Source organism: Calonectris borealis, chromosome 25 (assembly GCF_964195595.1).
Source record: "Calonectris borealis chromosome 25, bCalBor7.hap1.2, whole genome shotgun sequence".
Classification (NCBI taxonomy): Eukaryota; Metazoa; Chordata; class Aves; order Procellariiformes; family Procellariidae; genus Calonectris; species Calonectris borealis.
This window is the reverse complement of record NC_134336.1, coordinates 4,699,366-4,712,022: the sequence shown is the minus strand read 5'-3', so window position 1 is coordinate 4,712,022 and position 12,657 is coordinate 4,699,366. Positions and strand designations below refer to the sequence as shown.

At 56.1% G+C, this 12,657-nt stretch overlaps 1 protein-coding gene and 1 long non-coding RNA gene across 2 annotated transcripts in view; one reads left to right on the top strand and one right to left on the bottom strand.

The window, feature by feature from the left end:
* The first annotated feature begins 230 nt into the window (after positions 1-230).
* SLC9A1 (solute carrier family 9 member A1) overlaps positions 231-12,657 on the top strand; it is a 31,339-nt gene continuing 18,912 nt past the window's right edge. The window contains 2 exon segments of the mRNA XM_075173535.1: positions 231-332; positions 334-697. Coding sequence (XP_075029636.1) covers positions 231-332; positions 334-697 — 466 coding nt within the window.
* LOC142092901 (uncharacterized) lies at positions 2,892-6,008 on the bottom strand. The gene is made up of 3 exons (XR_012677232.1): positions 4,774-6,008; positions 3,975-4,075; positions 2,892-2,911 (listed from the first exon to the last, which is right to left on the bottom strand). It is a non-coding gene; the product is annotated as an uncharacterized LOC142092901 (long non-coding RNA).

Below are 12,657 nucleotides of genomic sequence, written 5' to 3'. Positions count from 1 at the left end.
GCACCACCACCCCCACTCCCGTGCTCCCCCCTTTGCACTGCACCCCCCCTCCACGCACCCTCTTGCACCAGCACCCCCAGGACCCTCCCCCCTCCCCCCGCAGCAGCACCCCGCTCCGCAGGGCACCCCATCCTCCCCGGCCCCCCCCGCCCCGCCGCCCTCCTCCCGCCGCCGCAGGCGCTGCCTCCGCCCCTGCCTCCTCCCCGCCGCCGCCCCGGCCGCTCGGTGGGATGTGCCCCGGCGCCGCGGCCGCCCCAGCTGCGCTCCGGCTGACGGCGGGGCGGCTCCTGCCCCACGCCGCCGGCGGGCCCCGCCGCCCGCCCGAGCCCCCCGCCGCCGCCGCCCCCCGCGCCCGCCGCCATGGGCGCCGCGGCCCTGCGCGCCCTACCCTGGGCCCTGCTGCTGCTGGGGCCGCTGCTGCCCGGCCAGGGCTTGCAGGCCAACCCCATGCTGGCCTCCGAGCCCCCGCAGGGACAGCCGGCCCAGCTGCCGGGGGGCGAGATCGGGGGCTTCACCCCCGCGCCGCCCGCCTCCGCCCAGGAGATCCAGCCGCTGAACAAGCAGCCGGCCAACGGCTCGGGTGAGGGGCACGCCAAGCCCCGCAAAGCCTTCCCCGTCCTGGGCATCGACTACACCCACGTCCGCATCCCCTTCGAGATCTCCCTCTGGATCCTGTTGGCCTGTCTCATGAAGCTGGGTAGGTTGGCGGCGTCACGGTGGGGTTCCGGGGGAAGGGCACCGGGGAGGGACCCCCCAGCACCCCGGGGAGGGCCCCCCGTCTTCATGGGGCAGACACCCTGAGCATCCCAAGGAGAGACCCCCTGAGCATCCCAGGGTGGGACCCCGTGGCTGAATGGGACAGGCACCCGCGAGCATCCCCAGGAGGGACCTCCTGGAGCATCCCAAGGAGGGACCCCCTGAGCACCCCAAGGACAGACCCCCCGGAGCATCCCAGGGCGGGACTCCCCAAACAAACCAGGGCAAATTTCCCTGCACGTCCTGTGCAAGCCTGGGGCAGGGGTGGGCACCGCTCTCCCCACGACCTTGCGTCTCTGCCGTAGGCCTGGCAGGCAGGGCAGCGGCTCCCCGGCCCCTTTGCTCAGCACGGGCTTGCTCGTCTCGCTCTCCGGGAGCGGGGCTGAAGATGCTGCCCGAGCCCTGACCATCCCCTGTTCGGACCAGGTTTGCTTTCCTCCCTTTGGCACTCAGGCAGCAGCGGGGAGGAAGCATCCGGTTTGTTTCTTTGCTTCCTTTCTCAACCACAGATGCCTTTTGTAACCTTGGAGAAGTCACTTCAAAAATTTCCCAGTGCTTCAGCCTTCCCTTCCTCCCCCTCCGCAGCAAACCGGGGTGGGCAGCCGCCTCTGCTGCAAAGCCTCCGGAGGATTGCTGCGTTAAAGATAACGAGCATCAGGGGCCATAGGGTTGGGAAAAGTCACCCGCTACGGTGACCCGCTCTGGGAAAGCATCAATCTGCCAGGGCGGGGGTTGTTGACAAAGTGTTTGCCAAACTTCTGCAGCTGGATCAATACCAACCGAATTACCCCAAAGTGTGTGCCGTGATGTAACTGCTCCGCGCCCGCCGGCACCGGCGTGCCGGACCTGGCCTCGGGCAGTGCCGAGGTCAAGCTGGTCCTGGTCCCGTCGGTGGTGATAAAGCCAAGAGGGCAGGTGAAATGTTTGCCTGTTCCTGCCTTAGAGCGGGTGACGGGAGGGAGGGGAGCTCTGCGTTTCCTTCATTTTGCTCCTCAATTACCATCAGCGATTTAATAACGCTAACGGCAGCGCTCCTTATGGAGCGCTCCAGCCTGCCAGTTGAAATCTTGCTTTGGGAGCTTTTTTGAGCTGGTGCCTGCTGGAAACTGTGCCTTGTCCTGGCCCGGAGGGGTCCGAGAGACCCCCAGGAGCTCACATACTCCCTGTCCAGCTTTTCCTGAAAATACCTCATCCCTTTCCCAGCCGGCGTGAGTGTGCGTAGGCAGGTAAAGCCCTATTTTCACAATCCCTCCTGGGTGTTTTATTTACATGTAGGCGCAGGAGTGCAAACACTTCAGACCCGGAGGCTTCCTGCCTGGCTGGGAGACAAGCAGTCGGGGCAGAGTGGAACCAGACGGGATCGGTGGGGTTTATCCCTTCCCAGCTTTACCCAAAATAATTTAGCTAGAAGGTGCCTCGCCATAGGCAACGCAGCCGCAAAATCTCCTTTCCCAGGGCTCACCCAGCGCATGTTAAGCGACCTCTGCTAGCTGTTCGGGGCTATTGCACTGCGTTTTCAGTCCTCCTGCCTCGGAGAGCAAAGAGTGATGAAATCAGAAGTATCTGTGCGGAAGCTGGTGGAGAAAGGAGGGGCTAACTGCGCTGGCCTGCGGCCCTGCTCGGGGTGTGCTTTGAGAAACCGCCGCTGGAAAGCACCAGAATGGGCAGCGGAAAGCGGCTTCTCGGGGACGTACGTGGTGGGGGGCACGGGGGCATCGCTGCCCGCCGGCCGCCTCCCTCCCACGGGCACCCTTCGTCATCGGCGCTGCGCCGGGTCGCTGCGTGAAGCTGTTTCTGCCGCCCTTGCCTGAAGTTAGGGCTCATTTGTGCTGCAGGAAAAGTTATTTCTGGTGGTGAGCTGAGCCCTGTCGGTTCTTACGTGTTAAAAGTATTATGCAAGACTGTGTGTTTAAGGGGTATATTTTAGGAGGAGCTGCCTTGCAAGTTTGGCAAGGGTCCTTTAGAGATGGCAGGTGCTCTGCGGAGCTCCAGGGATGCTGATTATGCCAAAATCCATACCTACACCTCTAACAGGGGCTTCGACAGCAGAGCAGTCCTGGGGCATCCTTTTCCTTGGCCTCCTCTCCATAGCATTGCTTGTTCATGTTGTCTTGGCATGTAGTTCCCAAGTTGTTGGGCTCCCTCTGCTCGTGACCTGCAAAAATCTCTCACTGCTCAGCGTCTAAATACCGGCCCCGTCGATCCCGCCCTGGATCAGAGGATACTGTTCAGGAGCAGCAAAATATGCTTTTTTTCACCCAGGAATAGCTCTTACACAACTGGGCGCTGCTGCACGCCCGTGCAGTCCAACCTGCGATGGCAGGATGAGGCACACACATCTCCAGGCTCCCTAAACCGGCCAGGGTTTGGAGCATCCAGCTTCCATGTAGAGGGGAAGGGGGACGACGAGCAGAACAGGAATTTGCAGCGCTTTCTTTCTCCCCCCTGTCCTGTGTGCATTTATTGATGCATCGGGGTAACCCTGCAAAACCCTGATGTGCAGGGGACAAACATCTTTTCTCCAAGAGGGGGAATTTGTGCAGCGTGGACTGTGTAGGACAGCTTGGCACCTCCTGACTTCTTTTCCCCAGCTTCTCCTCCAGCTCCGGATGCCCCTTTGCTGGGTTAGGGCTGGTGCTTGAGCCACGTGTTGCTGCAAAACTGAGTCTTCAACCCTATGAATGATTTTTAGGTGTCATCTGCTGGTGTAGTGCAGGGTGACCATGTAGAGGAGCTCAGAAGTGCTTACAGGGCTCTATTCTGGGCCGGGAGATGCAACCTGACCCTTGTCCTGTTGCTCAGTTTCCTCCCATCGCTCTTGACGCTTCAGACAGCTATTCAGGCTAAAATGCGTCCCAGGGTTGTCCCTTCCAGGTGATTCATCCTCTCTCCAGCAGCTCTAACTGTGAGTTAGTTTGGGGAATCGAAGGTGTGAGCTGAGCCCTTCCCCTCTTGATGCAGTTTTTGTAAAACGGCTCAAAGGAGGTTGGTTCCTGGAGGATTCACCACCTGACAGAGGGTGGCTTTCTGGGACAGAGGCACTTGTCACCCCAGCGTGTCCTGCCTGCGTGGGCTGTTTCTGCTTTGCTAATCCCAGTAGAGAAAGGGAAGGCTAGTGCTGGCTGCTTTACTTAATACTCACGCGATATTTTAAGACTGTGTAGGAGAAGAGGGGGTGAGGGATAGCTACAACCATGCCCTTCCAAAGCCCCACTTACGTGCAGACCACATCTGGTGATGGCTTGACTTTGCCCGTAAGAGTGGAGAAGCCTTCGCTGCTGAGGGTTGCAACCAGACTTTGTCTCAACCTGTTGCATTGCTGCAGAAAGTCAGACCTTCATAAAACAGCAAATCAGAAGCCCTCTGTGCCCACCTCCAAGGTTTTGCAAGGATATTGTAAGGGTTTCCTTCGTGCCGAGCCCAGGGAGCGGTAGGGAAGGGCTGGGGGTCTCTGAGCACAAGAACCTGGTTTCCTGACTCTGAGGACTGACGTTTCGGCTCACATGGCTCCAGGAGACGTTCAGGGGAATTCAGGTTCGACTGTAAGTATTTTTCCATTTCAGGGGAAAGGGAAGGAGTGAGTCAGGAATGTAAATAACAGATTGTAGTTAGCAGTCCCTTTGCTGGCTGTGCGGGCACGGGCTGGGGCCCGGTGGTCAGAGCTTTATTGCAAGCTACCAGGTCTTACCCACCTTGGAGAAGAGTTGGGGTTACCTGTGTCTGCAAAGCACATCTCAGGCCCTACCTTCTACAGCAGAAAAGCACAGCAGTCATATTTCCACCCTGCGTTAGGAGCCGCCTTCGATCGAGGCATGCCCTGTTGTCTGTCTGCGGGGCCGTCTGTCTGCACCAAACGGCTCTTCAGCATCTGAGAGCTTCCCACCCTCCTTGGAGCATCCTGGCCATTCCACCTCGCAGCTCGAGTGCGTGGTGGGGACTTGATTTCCTACATGTCTACACCGGAGACTGCTGCAGAGGGTCCCCGCAAGGCACTACTTCACGGCTGAGCTCTCTTACCCTGCTTTTGCTCGCTGATGCACGCTAGACGCTAGCTCGTTGCCTGCTGCGGCGCTCGGGTTGGGGTTGGAGCCTATAGCAATCACTGAGTCATTGCTCTGTCTCTTCTTCCCCCTTCGCAGCACTCAGGTTTTTCGTGTGTCTGGGTCGGGGCTGTTGGCTGGGGTCTTCCCCCTCCCTCCACACTGTCTGACGGCAGCCAGCGCCAACCCCGTACTTGCAGAAGAATCACCACCGTGGGATTGTCGGGCTGGTGTAAAGCGAGCCGGGGAGAGAGTCTGTGCCAAGCAAGCAGAAAGAGAGCCCAGAGCTGTGGGCAGCGGGGTGTTATATGGGGACACGCTGCTGCTTTGGGGGTTGTTTGGTGACACCCGGTTTACCGGGCACGGGGCATCCCGGCGGCAGGCTCTGGTGTTCAGGGCCCCTCCTGCGGCAGCCGTTGCCTTTGGCCGGTACCGAGCGTCCCCATCGCTGCTGGTGTCCGGGGAGGAACAAGATTAAGGAAGTTCCCGGTGCCTGCGGGGTGGTGATAGGAGCTGGGAAAAGAAGAGCAAAACATGACGGATGTAAATGAGGTTGTGGAGCCTCACGGAGGCTCTGGGGTGGCTCCTGTGCATGAAGGAGCAGGGACGATTTCAAAATTGCCAGAGAAACATTTTTAGAGGCTGGCAGCTGCTGGCTGGCAGTGAGATTTGGGTGCTAAAACACTTGGGTGCTTTTCAAATGCTTTTAGCAGCCCACATCCCTCCCCTGAAACTGGGGCTTTTGGAGGGGCCACCCCAGAGGTCTTAGAGACCTGTGCGTCAGGGACTCGAGGATTTGTTTGGTTCAGGGGCGATAAGCGGGGTAAGAAACCTGTTGCGGTGGTGGCACAGGATGCAGGAACTGGATCTTGAGACCAGATGCGGCAGAAACACCCAGGAGCAAAGCCACCAGCCTGGGGACACCGGTGCCACCTGCAAGGCTTGGAAATGGGACAGCAAAGAAGCGTTTGAAGACGTGCGTCACCCCAGCCTTCGTCATCGTGTTGGAAATACATGTCTGACGTACAGGATGAATGTGCTGGAGGTTATCTCTGTTCCCCTTCTGCCACCGCAAGGTTGGCTTCTCTTGGGCACCGGGCAGGGCTGTGCCGGGTAGGCTTTGCTGGGGACGGCCATCGGCAAAGCTTGGCTGGTGGGAAGGGCTGCCGGTGGTTTTGTGGGCTGTTTCAGCTGGATCTCTGCGACTGGTTGATGCGGATTCCCTCGCTGAGCCGGAGGGAAATGTTTGTCTTAAAACCTGCCCGCTCGCAAGCGGCAGCCCCAGCTTATTTCGTGCGTGGGCTGCAGATACCAAGGTGGCGTGTGGTCTGAGATCACCCCAAATGTTTCCCCGTTTGTATCGGTGAGCTGGTGGCTGTTCTGCAGGGGAATTGAGGCTTGATGAATAACTGTCAGGAAAGGATTTTGAAATACTGATGCAGCTGGTGCCACAAAAGTGTAAATTGTCATGATAATGAATTTAAATAGCCTCTTCTAATGCCGACTTGTTGCATTCCCACTTCCTTGTCGGGGAATGATCCAAATGCATGCTGTGGTTTCCCTTTCTCTCTGCTTTGCCATCTCAGAAAGAACAGCCACGACATTTTTTTTTCCTCCCTGATCTGCTGGTGTCTGAGCAAAAAAACATCCAAACTGTTCCTTCCACGGATCTGAGAAAACCATTAGATTAATTGGGGCTGGAAGAGTGAAAGGTTCCCGCTGTGAAATGCGGGATGGTGATGGAGTGGGAAAAGCTGAACCTGTCTGTAATCAACAGCCCATACCTCCCCAGTGAGCCCTCATGTCCATTAAAGCAGAATTACGCTCGGTTTGCAGCCATTTCTCTGCCCCCTGCGGGGACCCTGTCACCCGCAGCGGTGCCCGGTTCACCTCTCTGCTTTCTGGACCTTGAGGCCGCTCAGGAACCGAAGCTGTTGTTTCATCCCATTTATTAACAAAGGCTTGGACACCTCGTGCCGGGGGTCAGGGAGATGGGCTGGCTTCCCACAGTGTCTGCAGGTGGAATTTGGGATGGGGGTATTGATTTGCCGAGTCCTGCAACGCCCAGAGCCCAGATGGGTGCTGGCCTGGCTTGCAGGGAGATGTCGGGAAGGTGTCCCTTCCCTGAGACCTCCAACAGAGCTGGAGTCGTTTATGGGGTAGAAGCAAACGTGCTGATATTTGGCTTGTTTGGTTCATGTCTTCCATCCCAAATAGCCCAGGCACCCAACCGTGGCTTATCCATGATACCCAGAGGTGCTGGAGTTCCCTTGGGAATTAGTGGGGTGGAGAAGGAGTCTTTTGCCTGCAATTAGCATGGCTAAATAGAGTCCTTCGAGGTTTGAGAATTACACGTAGGAGAAGGGGAAACCGGGTGGTGGTGGAGGGAAGGGGAGAGGGTCCTTCTTTGGGTTACGAGCGTATAAACCTGGGGCACTGAGGGACTGAGCCAGAAGAGGGACAGACATCTCAGTGGCACTTTTCTAAACCAGGCTGGCAAAAGAGTATTTCATTAACATATTCCTTTTCCTTTTCCCTCCTGCAAGTCCTGGGTTTTGGCTGTAGACTGCGGAGATGATGGGGCTGTAGAGACTGTCCCAGGGTCATGCAGGAGTTGGTCCTTTACTAGAGCATCGTTGGAGCTGTGGGTACCGAGAGAGGAAACTTTAAAAGTAATGAGGATAAATTACTGCAGCTGCCTCGTAAACATTTGATTTCTTTTTTTTTTTTCTCTTTTGGGTCCCCAAGGCTTAATTTGTTCAAATAAAAACTGAAATCCATCTGGAATACTCCGTGAAAACACAGCCTTGCCAGGCAGAGACAGAGCTGGGTTACACCTCTCCCCTTCGCTGGCTTCACTGGGTCATCAGCGGTTTCTTCTCGCCCGTCGGGGCTCGAAGCTGCTGATGTAGGTTTGATAACAGCCTTGGTGTTCTGAAACCTGGGCTGGTCGGCTTCAAAGGGAACGGCAGAGGAGCGGGGAAGTTGTGGCGATGGTTTGACTTGGACCAAATATCAATGCTTGGTCCTCTTGCTTCACGATGCTGGCTGATATACCGCCTTAGGCAAGCTGTATGATCGCCATCTATTCTACATGGCGTTTGATATCTTGCTTATCTCTCTAATTTTCCAACGTTTTCCAGTTCTGTGTTAATTGAGGGATGCCTATCTCATCATGTTTTGTTCTTCTGCTTTTTCCTCGGGCAGAAGAACGCTTGTGTTTCTGCTTGGGAAGGAATAAATGAAATTAAAAGCTCTATAGACGGGCATGCACGCACATGTTGCTGCATGTTTGTCAGAAAAGGCGAGATCAAAGATTGGTCATTGCTTGGCGTGGAGCAGTGAGAACAAATTTGGTGGTGTGTCATCTTCCCAAGAGAGCTTGGCCCATCTGCGTGATGGATTTGATAGGGACAGGGGTGACCAAAGGCTTGTTTGAAGTTGGGGTGATGTTTTGAGATCCCTGAGCAGAAAGTTGGAGAATGCCAAGTACTTTTTGTAATCGGAAGAGAACAAATGCGTTTCCTTGGGTTGCCCAGGAGTGACTCATAAACATCATAGCATCAATCGTCTTTGTCTCCAGAAAGTCGCAATACAATCAACCTCGAGGGACAGCTCTTAAATTCCGCTTAATAGAGGGTGCTGGTAGGGAAATAATTCCCCTCTCTCTATCAAGCCTGCCAGACGCACATTTGCAGAAGCAGACTCCCTTTTGCAGATTTGCAGCGGGGCTTTTTTCAGTGCTTGGAATTATTCTGCGTTTCAGAGTCACGACATGCTAAATCTTAATGATGTATTTGGAGAGAAGGCAGCTTCCCACCCTGGTGCTGGAGATTTTAACAGCCCAAATGCCACAGGCGCAGACTTAAGCACGCGCAGGCCTTTAAAGAGAAGAGCTGGTGTATCCAGCCTTGCTAGTGCCTCAGTTTCCCTTGGGAGCGCTTTTCCCACGGCAGTCTCGGTCCCTGGGGGGGGGGTGTTTTGCAACGTAGGGGTTCCTCTCATGTCTGTGAAGTGCTGCGTAGAGGAGGGAGCATCTGCTCCCAGGAGCACTTCTGTTAGCTTGGCTGGGTGTGAAACAGCATCGCCTGCATCCCGGCTGGGGGGGGGATGCTGGAAGACTGAAATGGCGTCTGACGGGGACGGCTCTCCAGCCCACGGGTCTCACCAGCGTGGGCTCAGCCGGTGGGGTCTCTGCGTGCCGGTAGCTCCTGCCAAAAGCTGGGGAAGAGGTGAAGGCGACTGGGTGCTCACCTTGGCTCTCAACTCGCCGCTGGCGTGTGCTGCGAGTGGTGTTGCTTTGTCCGGGTTTGCAAAGCCCGGTAGTAATCAGTGATAATTGCAATTACCTCCTCCCTCCCATCAGAGTGGAGACCAACAGGTTATTTCCTGAAAAGCTTTTGTTTGTCTTTCCTGCCCGTGTTCCCGGTAGGAAATCTGCCCTTCCTGGGAAGGGCGATTGGCATTATTCTGCCTGTGGAGTTTGTCCGTGGTCACCTCGGGCTGGCTCAGCTTTAACTCTTCCCGAGGCTTCGAGGGCCAGCAGGAACCGTGTATTAAATGCTATTAAATGTGGTTGAGGGCAAGGAGCTGGGAGAGCGACTGGAGCCTTATTTTGGGTGACCAAATTACAGCCTTATTTTGGATGACCAGGTACCGTCTCTTCACATCGCCTTGAGTACCTTCTGCTCCAGAACAATTCAATATCCGCATTAAACAGCGTGAAGTTCTGCTTTGCGCCATGCAGAAAGTAACCGGGAGGGTTTTATTGTAGGAATCCCCCAGCTTCAGGCAGATGTGCTGCACTGACCCCTCCTAGCCCAGCTATTCGTGGCATCCAGCGCGTCTTGTGACAGCTGAAGCAATCTGGGAAGAGCGTGGCTGGAGGACGGTTATGTTTAGCTCCCGGCCCCTTTCCCTGGAGCATAAGCAGTTTTTCTAGACTTTCTTTTATTAGGCCTCCTCAAAATGTTCAAGTCCAGCTGCTGTTGCTGTTCTGATGCTTTTGAAGGATATAAACTCAGATGAGGATGCTGTTGCCCTACAGAAGACTCAGTTTTCCGGAGTAAATGATCTGTGCCAGGGAGAGCCCAGCCTTGCTGGCTTGGCTGCGTGATGCACCCATCCAGAGATGGTGGAGAAGAGTCAAGATGAGTCTTGGAGCAACAACAGCAGAAATTTGTGTGGCTGTTTGTCCCCGTGCACCTCCGTACCTGCGTGCCCAGCTCCTGCCGGATGAATGCCGCAAACTGGTAAAGATTTGTACAGTCCCACCTTAGAAAAACCGTGCGTGGAGCACACCTGAAGGCTTTAAACAGGTTTGCTAATCTCAGCCTGCGGTTTGGGAGCGGCCGTGTAACGTGCCCGTTAGAGGAATGTAGTCAGCGGGGATCGGGGTTACTGGAGTACCCGCCAGTCACCAGGGATTTTTAATAGCCAGCTTGGCACGTAGCGCCAAACCCTCAACTGGTTTCTCAAAGCTCCTCTGGAGGAGAAGGTTGGGTTTTGCAGCACCTCATCATGGGGCAGCTCTGGAGCTGGGGAGAGGTGGAGGAGAGCTGCTCTGCTCGCAGCTGTGCACAGCTGGATCTGGAAGAGGTTTCTTCAAGATGCGATGGGACCAAGCCTTGCGGCCTCCCCAACCATCGCTGCTTGCTCCAGCATCTCCAGTTGGCTCTGTGTTTTCCTCCCTGTTGCTGTAGCTGTTGGGTGACAGTCCAAGGTGCCGTGGGTTTCTCAGTCTTTAATAGCAATCAGGTCTTTCTTAATATCTGCTTTTCGTGCAAAGCGTCCTTGGTTTTTCTTCTGGTTTGAAGGAGAAGCGTTATCTAAACACAGGACTGGAAATTGGGAGCTGCTGGATTCTCACGCCAGCTCTCACGCCGTTCACTTGGGGACTTGGGCAAGTCCATTTAATATCTTTTGTCTCTCATTTCCTTTTTAAAGCTGGGAGGAAATTAATACCAGCTCTATAAAAGACTCCCAATTGATCTCTTAATTTCTTGTGAGTGCTTCAGAGATAAAATGAGGGTACATGCCTTTGCTGCATCGGTTCTCCCTGCTCTCAAAAAAAAAAAAAAATTCAAGTGTTTCTACTAAATGCCTCTGTCCGTGGATTGCCATCCCGGCGCGTTAGGCAGTGCCTGGGCACCTTCTCCTGCCGGGAGGCTGATGCTGTCCTCCCTGTCCTCCCCGGTGTGTTCACCAGCGCTCTCCCAACCCAGCCGAGGTGCCGTTGGGCGAGCGGCAGGCTGTGGTCGGTCCCAGCCTGGTCGGAGGGGGACGTTGGTCCCAAAAGGCAGCTGTTGTGATGATCACCTCCCGCAACGTGAGCCCTCGGGGCCGCCTGCCTGCGTGGATGCTCCCTGCGAGCTGCCTGGAGCCTGCCCGCCCTGCCGCCGCTTTCCGTCGTTACACATGGGGCCGTGCAGGGAAGTGGGATGGGGGGAAAAAAAAAGGGATTTTTAGGGCTTGCCTGTGAGGCGCTGCTGAACCAGGGGCGGGTGAGTCAGGGAGGCAGCGATCGCCCCTGCCCTGCCTGCGAGGGCAGCTGCGACCTGGCACTTCTCTGCCTGTTTTAAGAGGTTTTCCTGGCCGTGGGTCTCTCCCAAACGTGGCTCTTGCAGCGGGTGCCCCAGGTCAGGGCGAGCTCGGCGGGGAGGCGCTGGCTGGGCTGGAACCTGGGCAGGCTGGTTTCTAAACCTAAGCCTAACCTAAACCTAAGTCTAAGGCAAGTGAAAGCACAAGTTGGAGTGGTGCAGACGGGGAGCAGGATGAGTCCCGCTGATGGATGCCAGCGCCGCAATTAGAGTTTGCTGCAAGCTGCTCCACGCAGCACAGCAGAGCCAACTGCTTAGTTTGGGTTGATCTTAATTAATTAGTGTATCTTTTAGAGTTGGAGGGGGGGAGGATTAGAGCATGCTCGGGCTGTCGCTGGCTCGCCTGGCTGACCAGACCTGGTCAGGGCAGCAAGGTTTAATTGGGAGGAATTGCTGCCGGCTGTTTGGCTCTTGTCTGCGAAGTCACAGGCTGGGTGGCACAAACGTTCGCTGTCTGATTTGCAGAGCTGCAGGGAACGCCGGTTGTTGGACCATGCAAAGCTCAGCGGGCTTCCCTGAGCTGTCCCGTGCCGGGTGCTTGGGAAGAGAGAGGGATGCAGCCCCTTCGGATGGGGAAATAGCTGAGCGGGCAAACGGCAAACCAAGGAGCAGCTCCCTGTCCCCAGTTTTGTGCTGGAGGGGTGAGTTGGTGCTGAGCCTGGATCGGGTCCCAAGGAAGAGATCTCCCCTTGTTATCGTTGAAGTTCTCTTGGTCTGTGTAAACAGCTTGTTTATAAGTGTATACAGCGGCTTTCTGCAAGGGGGGTCCGCCCATCCTGGCAGGCTGATATCCAGGGTGCCTGCAGATGATTCACAGCTCTCCTGCGCGCCTGGGATCGTTGCATCCTCCTCCCGCTTTGCAGCACTGCAGCGCTGCCGTCGAGGTCCCGCGACGCTCGCGTTTCACTTGGCTGCAGCGCAGCATCCTCCTCCCCTGTGACCTTCCAGCAGGGCTGTGGGCAGAAAAATGAGATTTCCTTTGCCAAGGGGAGCGTTTTGCTTCTGGAGGGGGGTGTCAGGGCAGGTAGGGAGCTGGGCTCATCTGCATGCGGCTCGTGACTCCGGCTGCTGCAGGATGCAGCGACATCTTTGGTTGTGTTCCCCAGGCTGCTCATCTTTTTGGGACCTTTCTACGTCTCCGAATCCAGCCCTACGCTAAAGGAACAACCTTGTGGTTTACTGGTAGCGCCGTCATCGTCCGTGGGTATTTCTCTGCTGACGTTGCCCGCGGCTGGGAGGGGGCTGCATTGACAGGCTGTGAA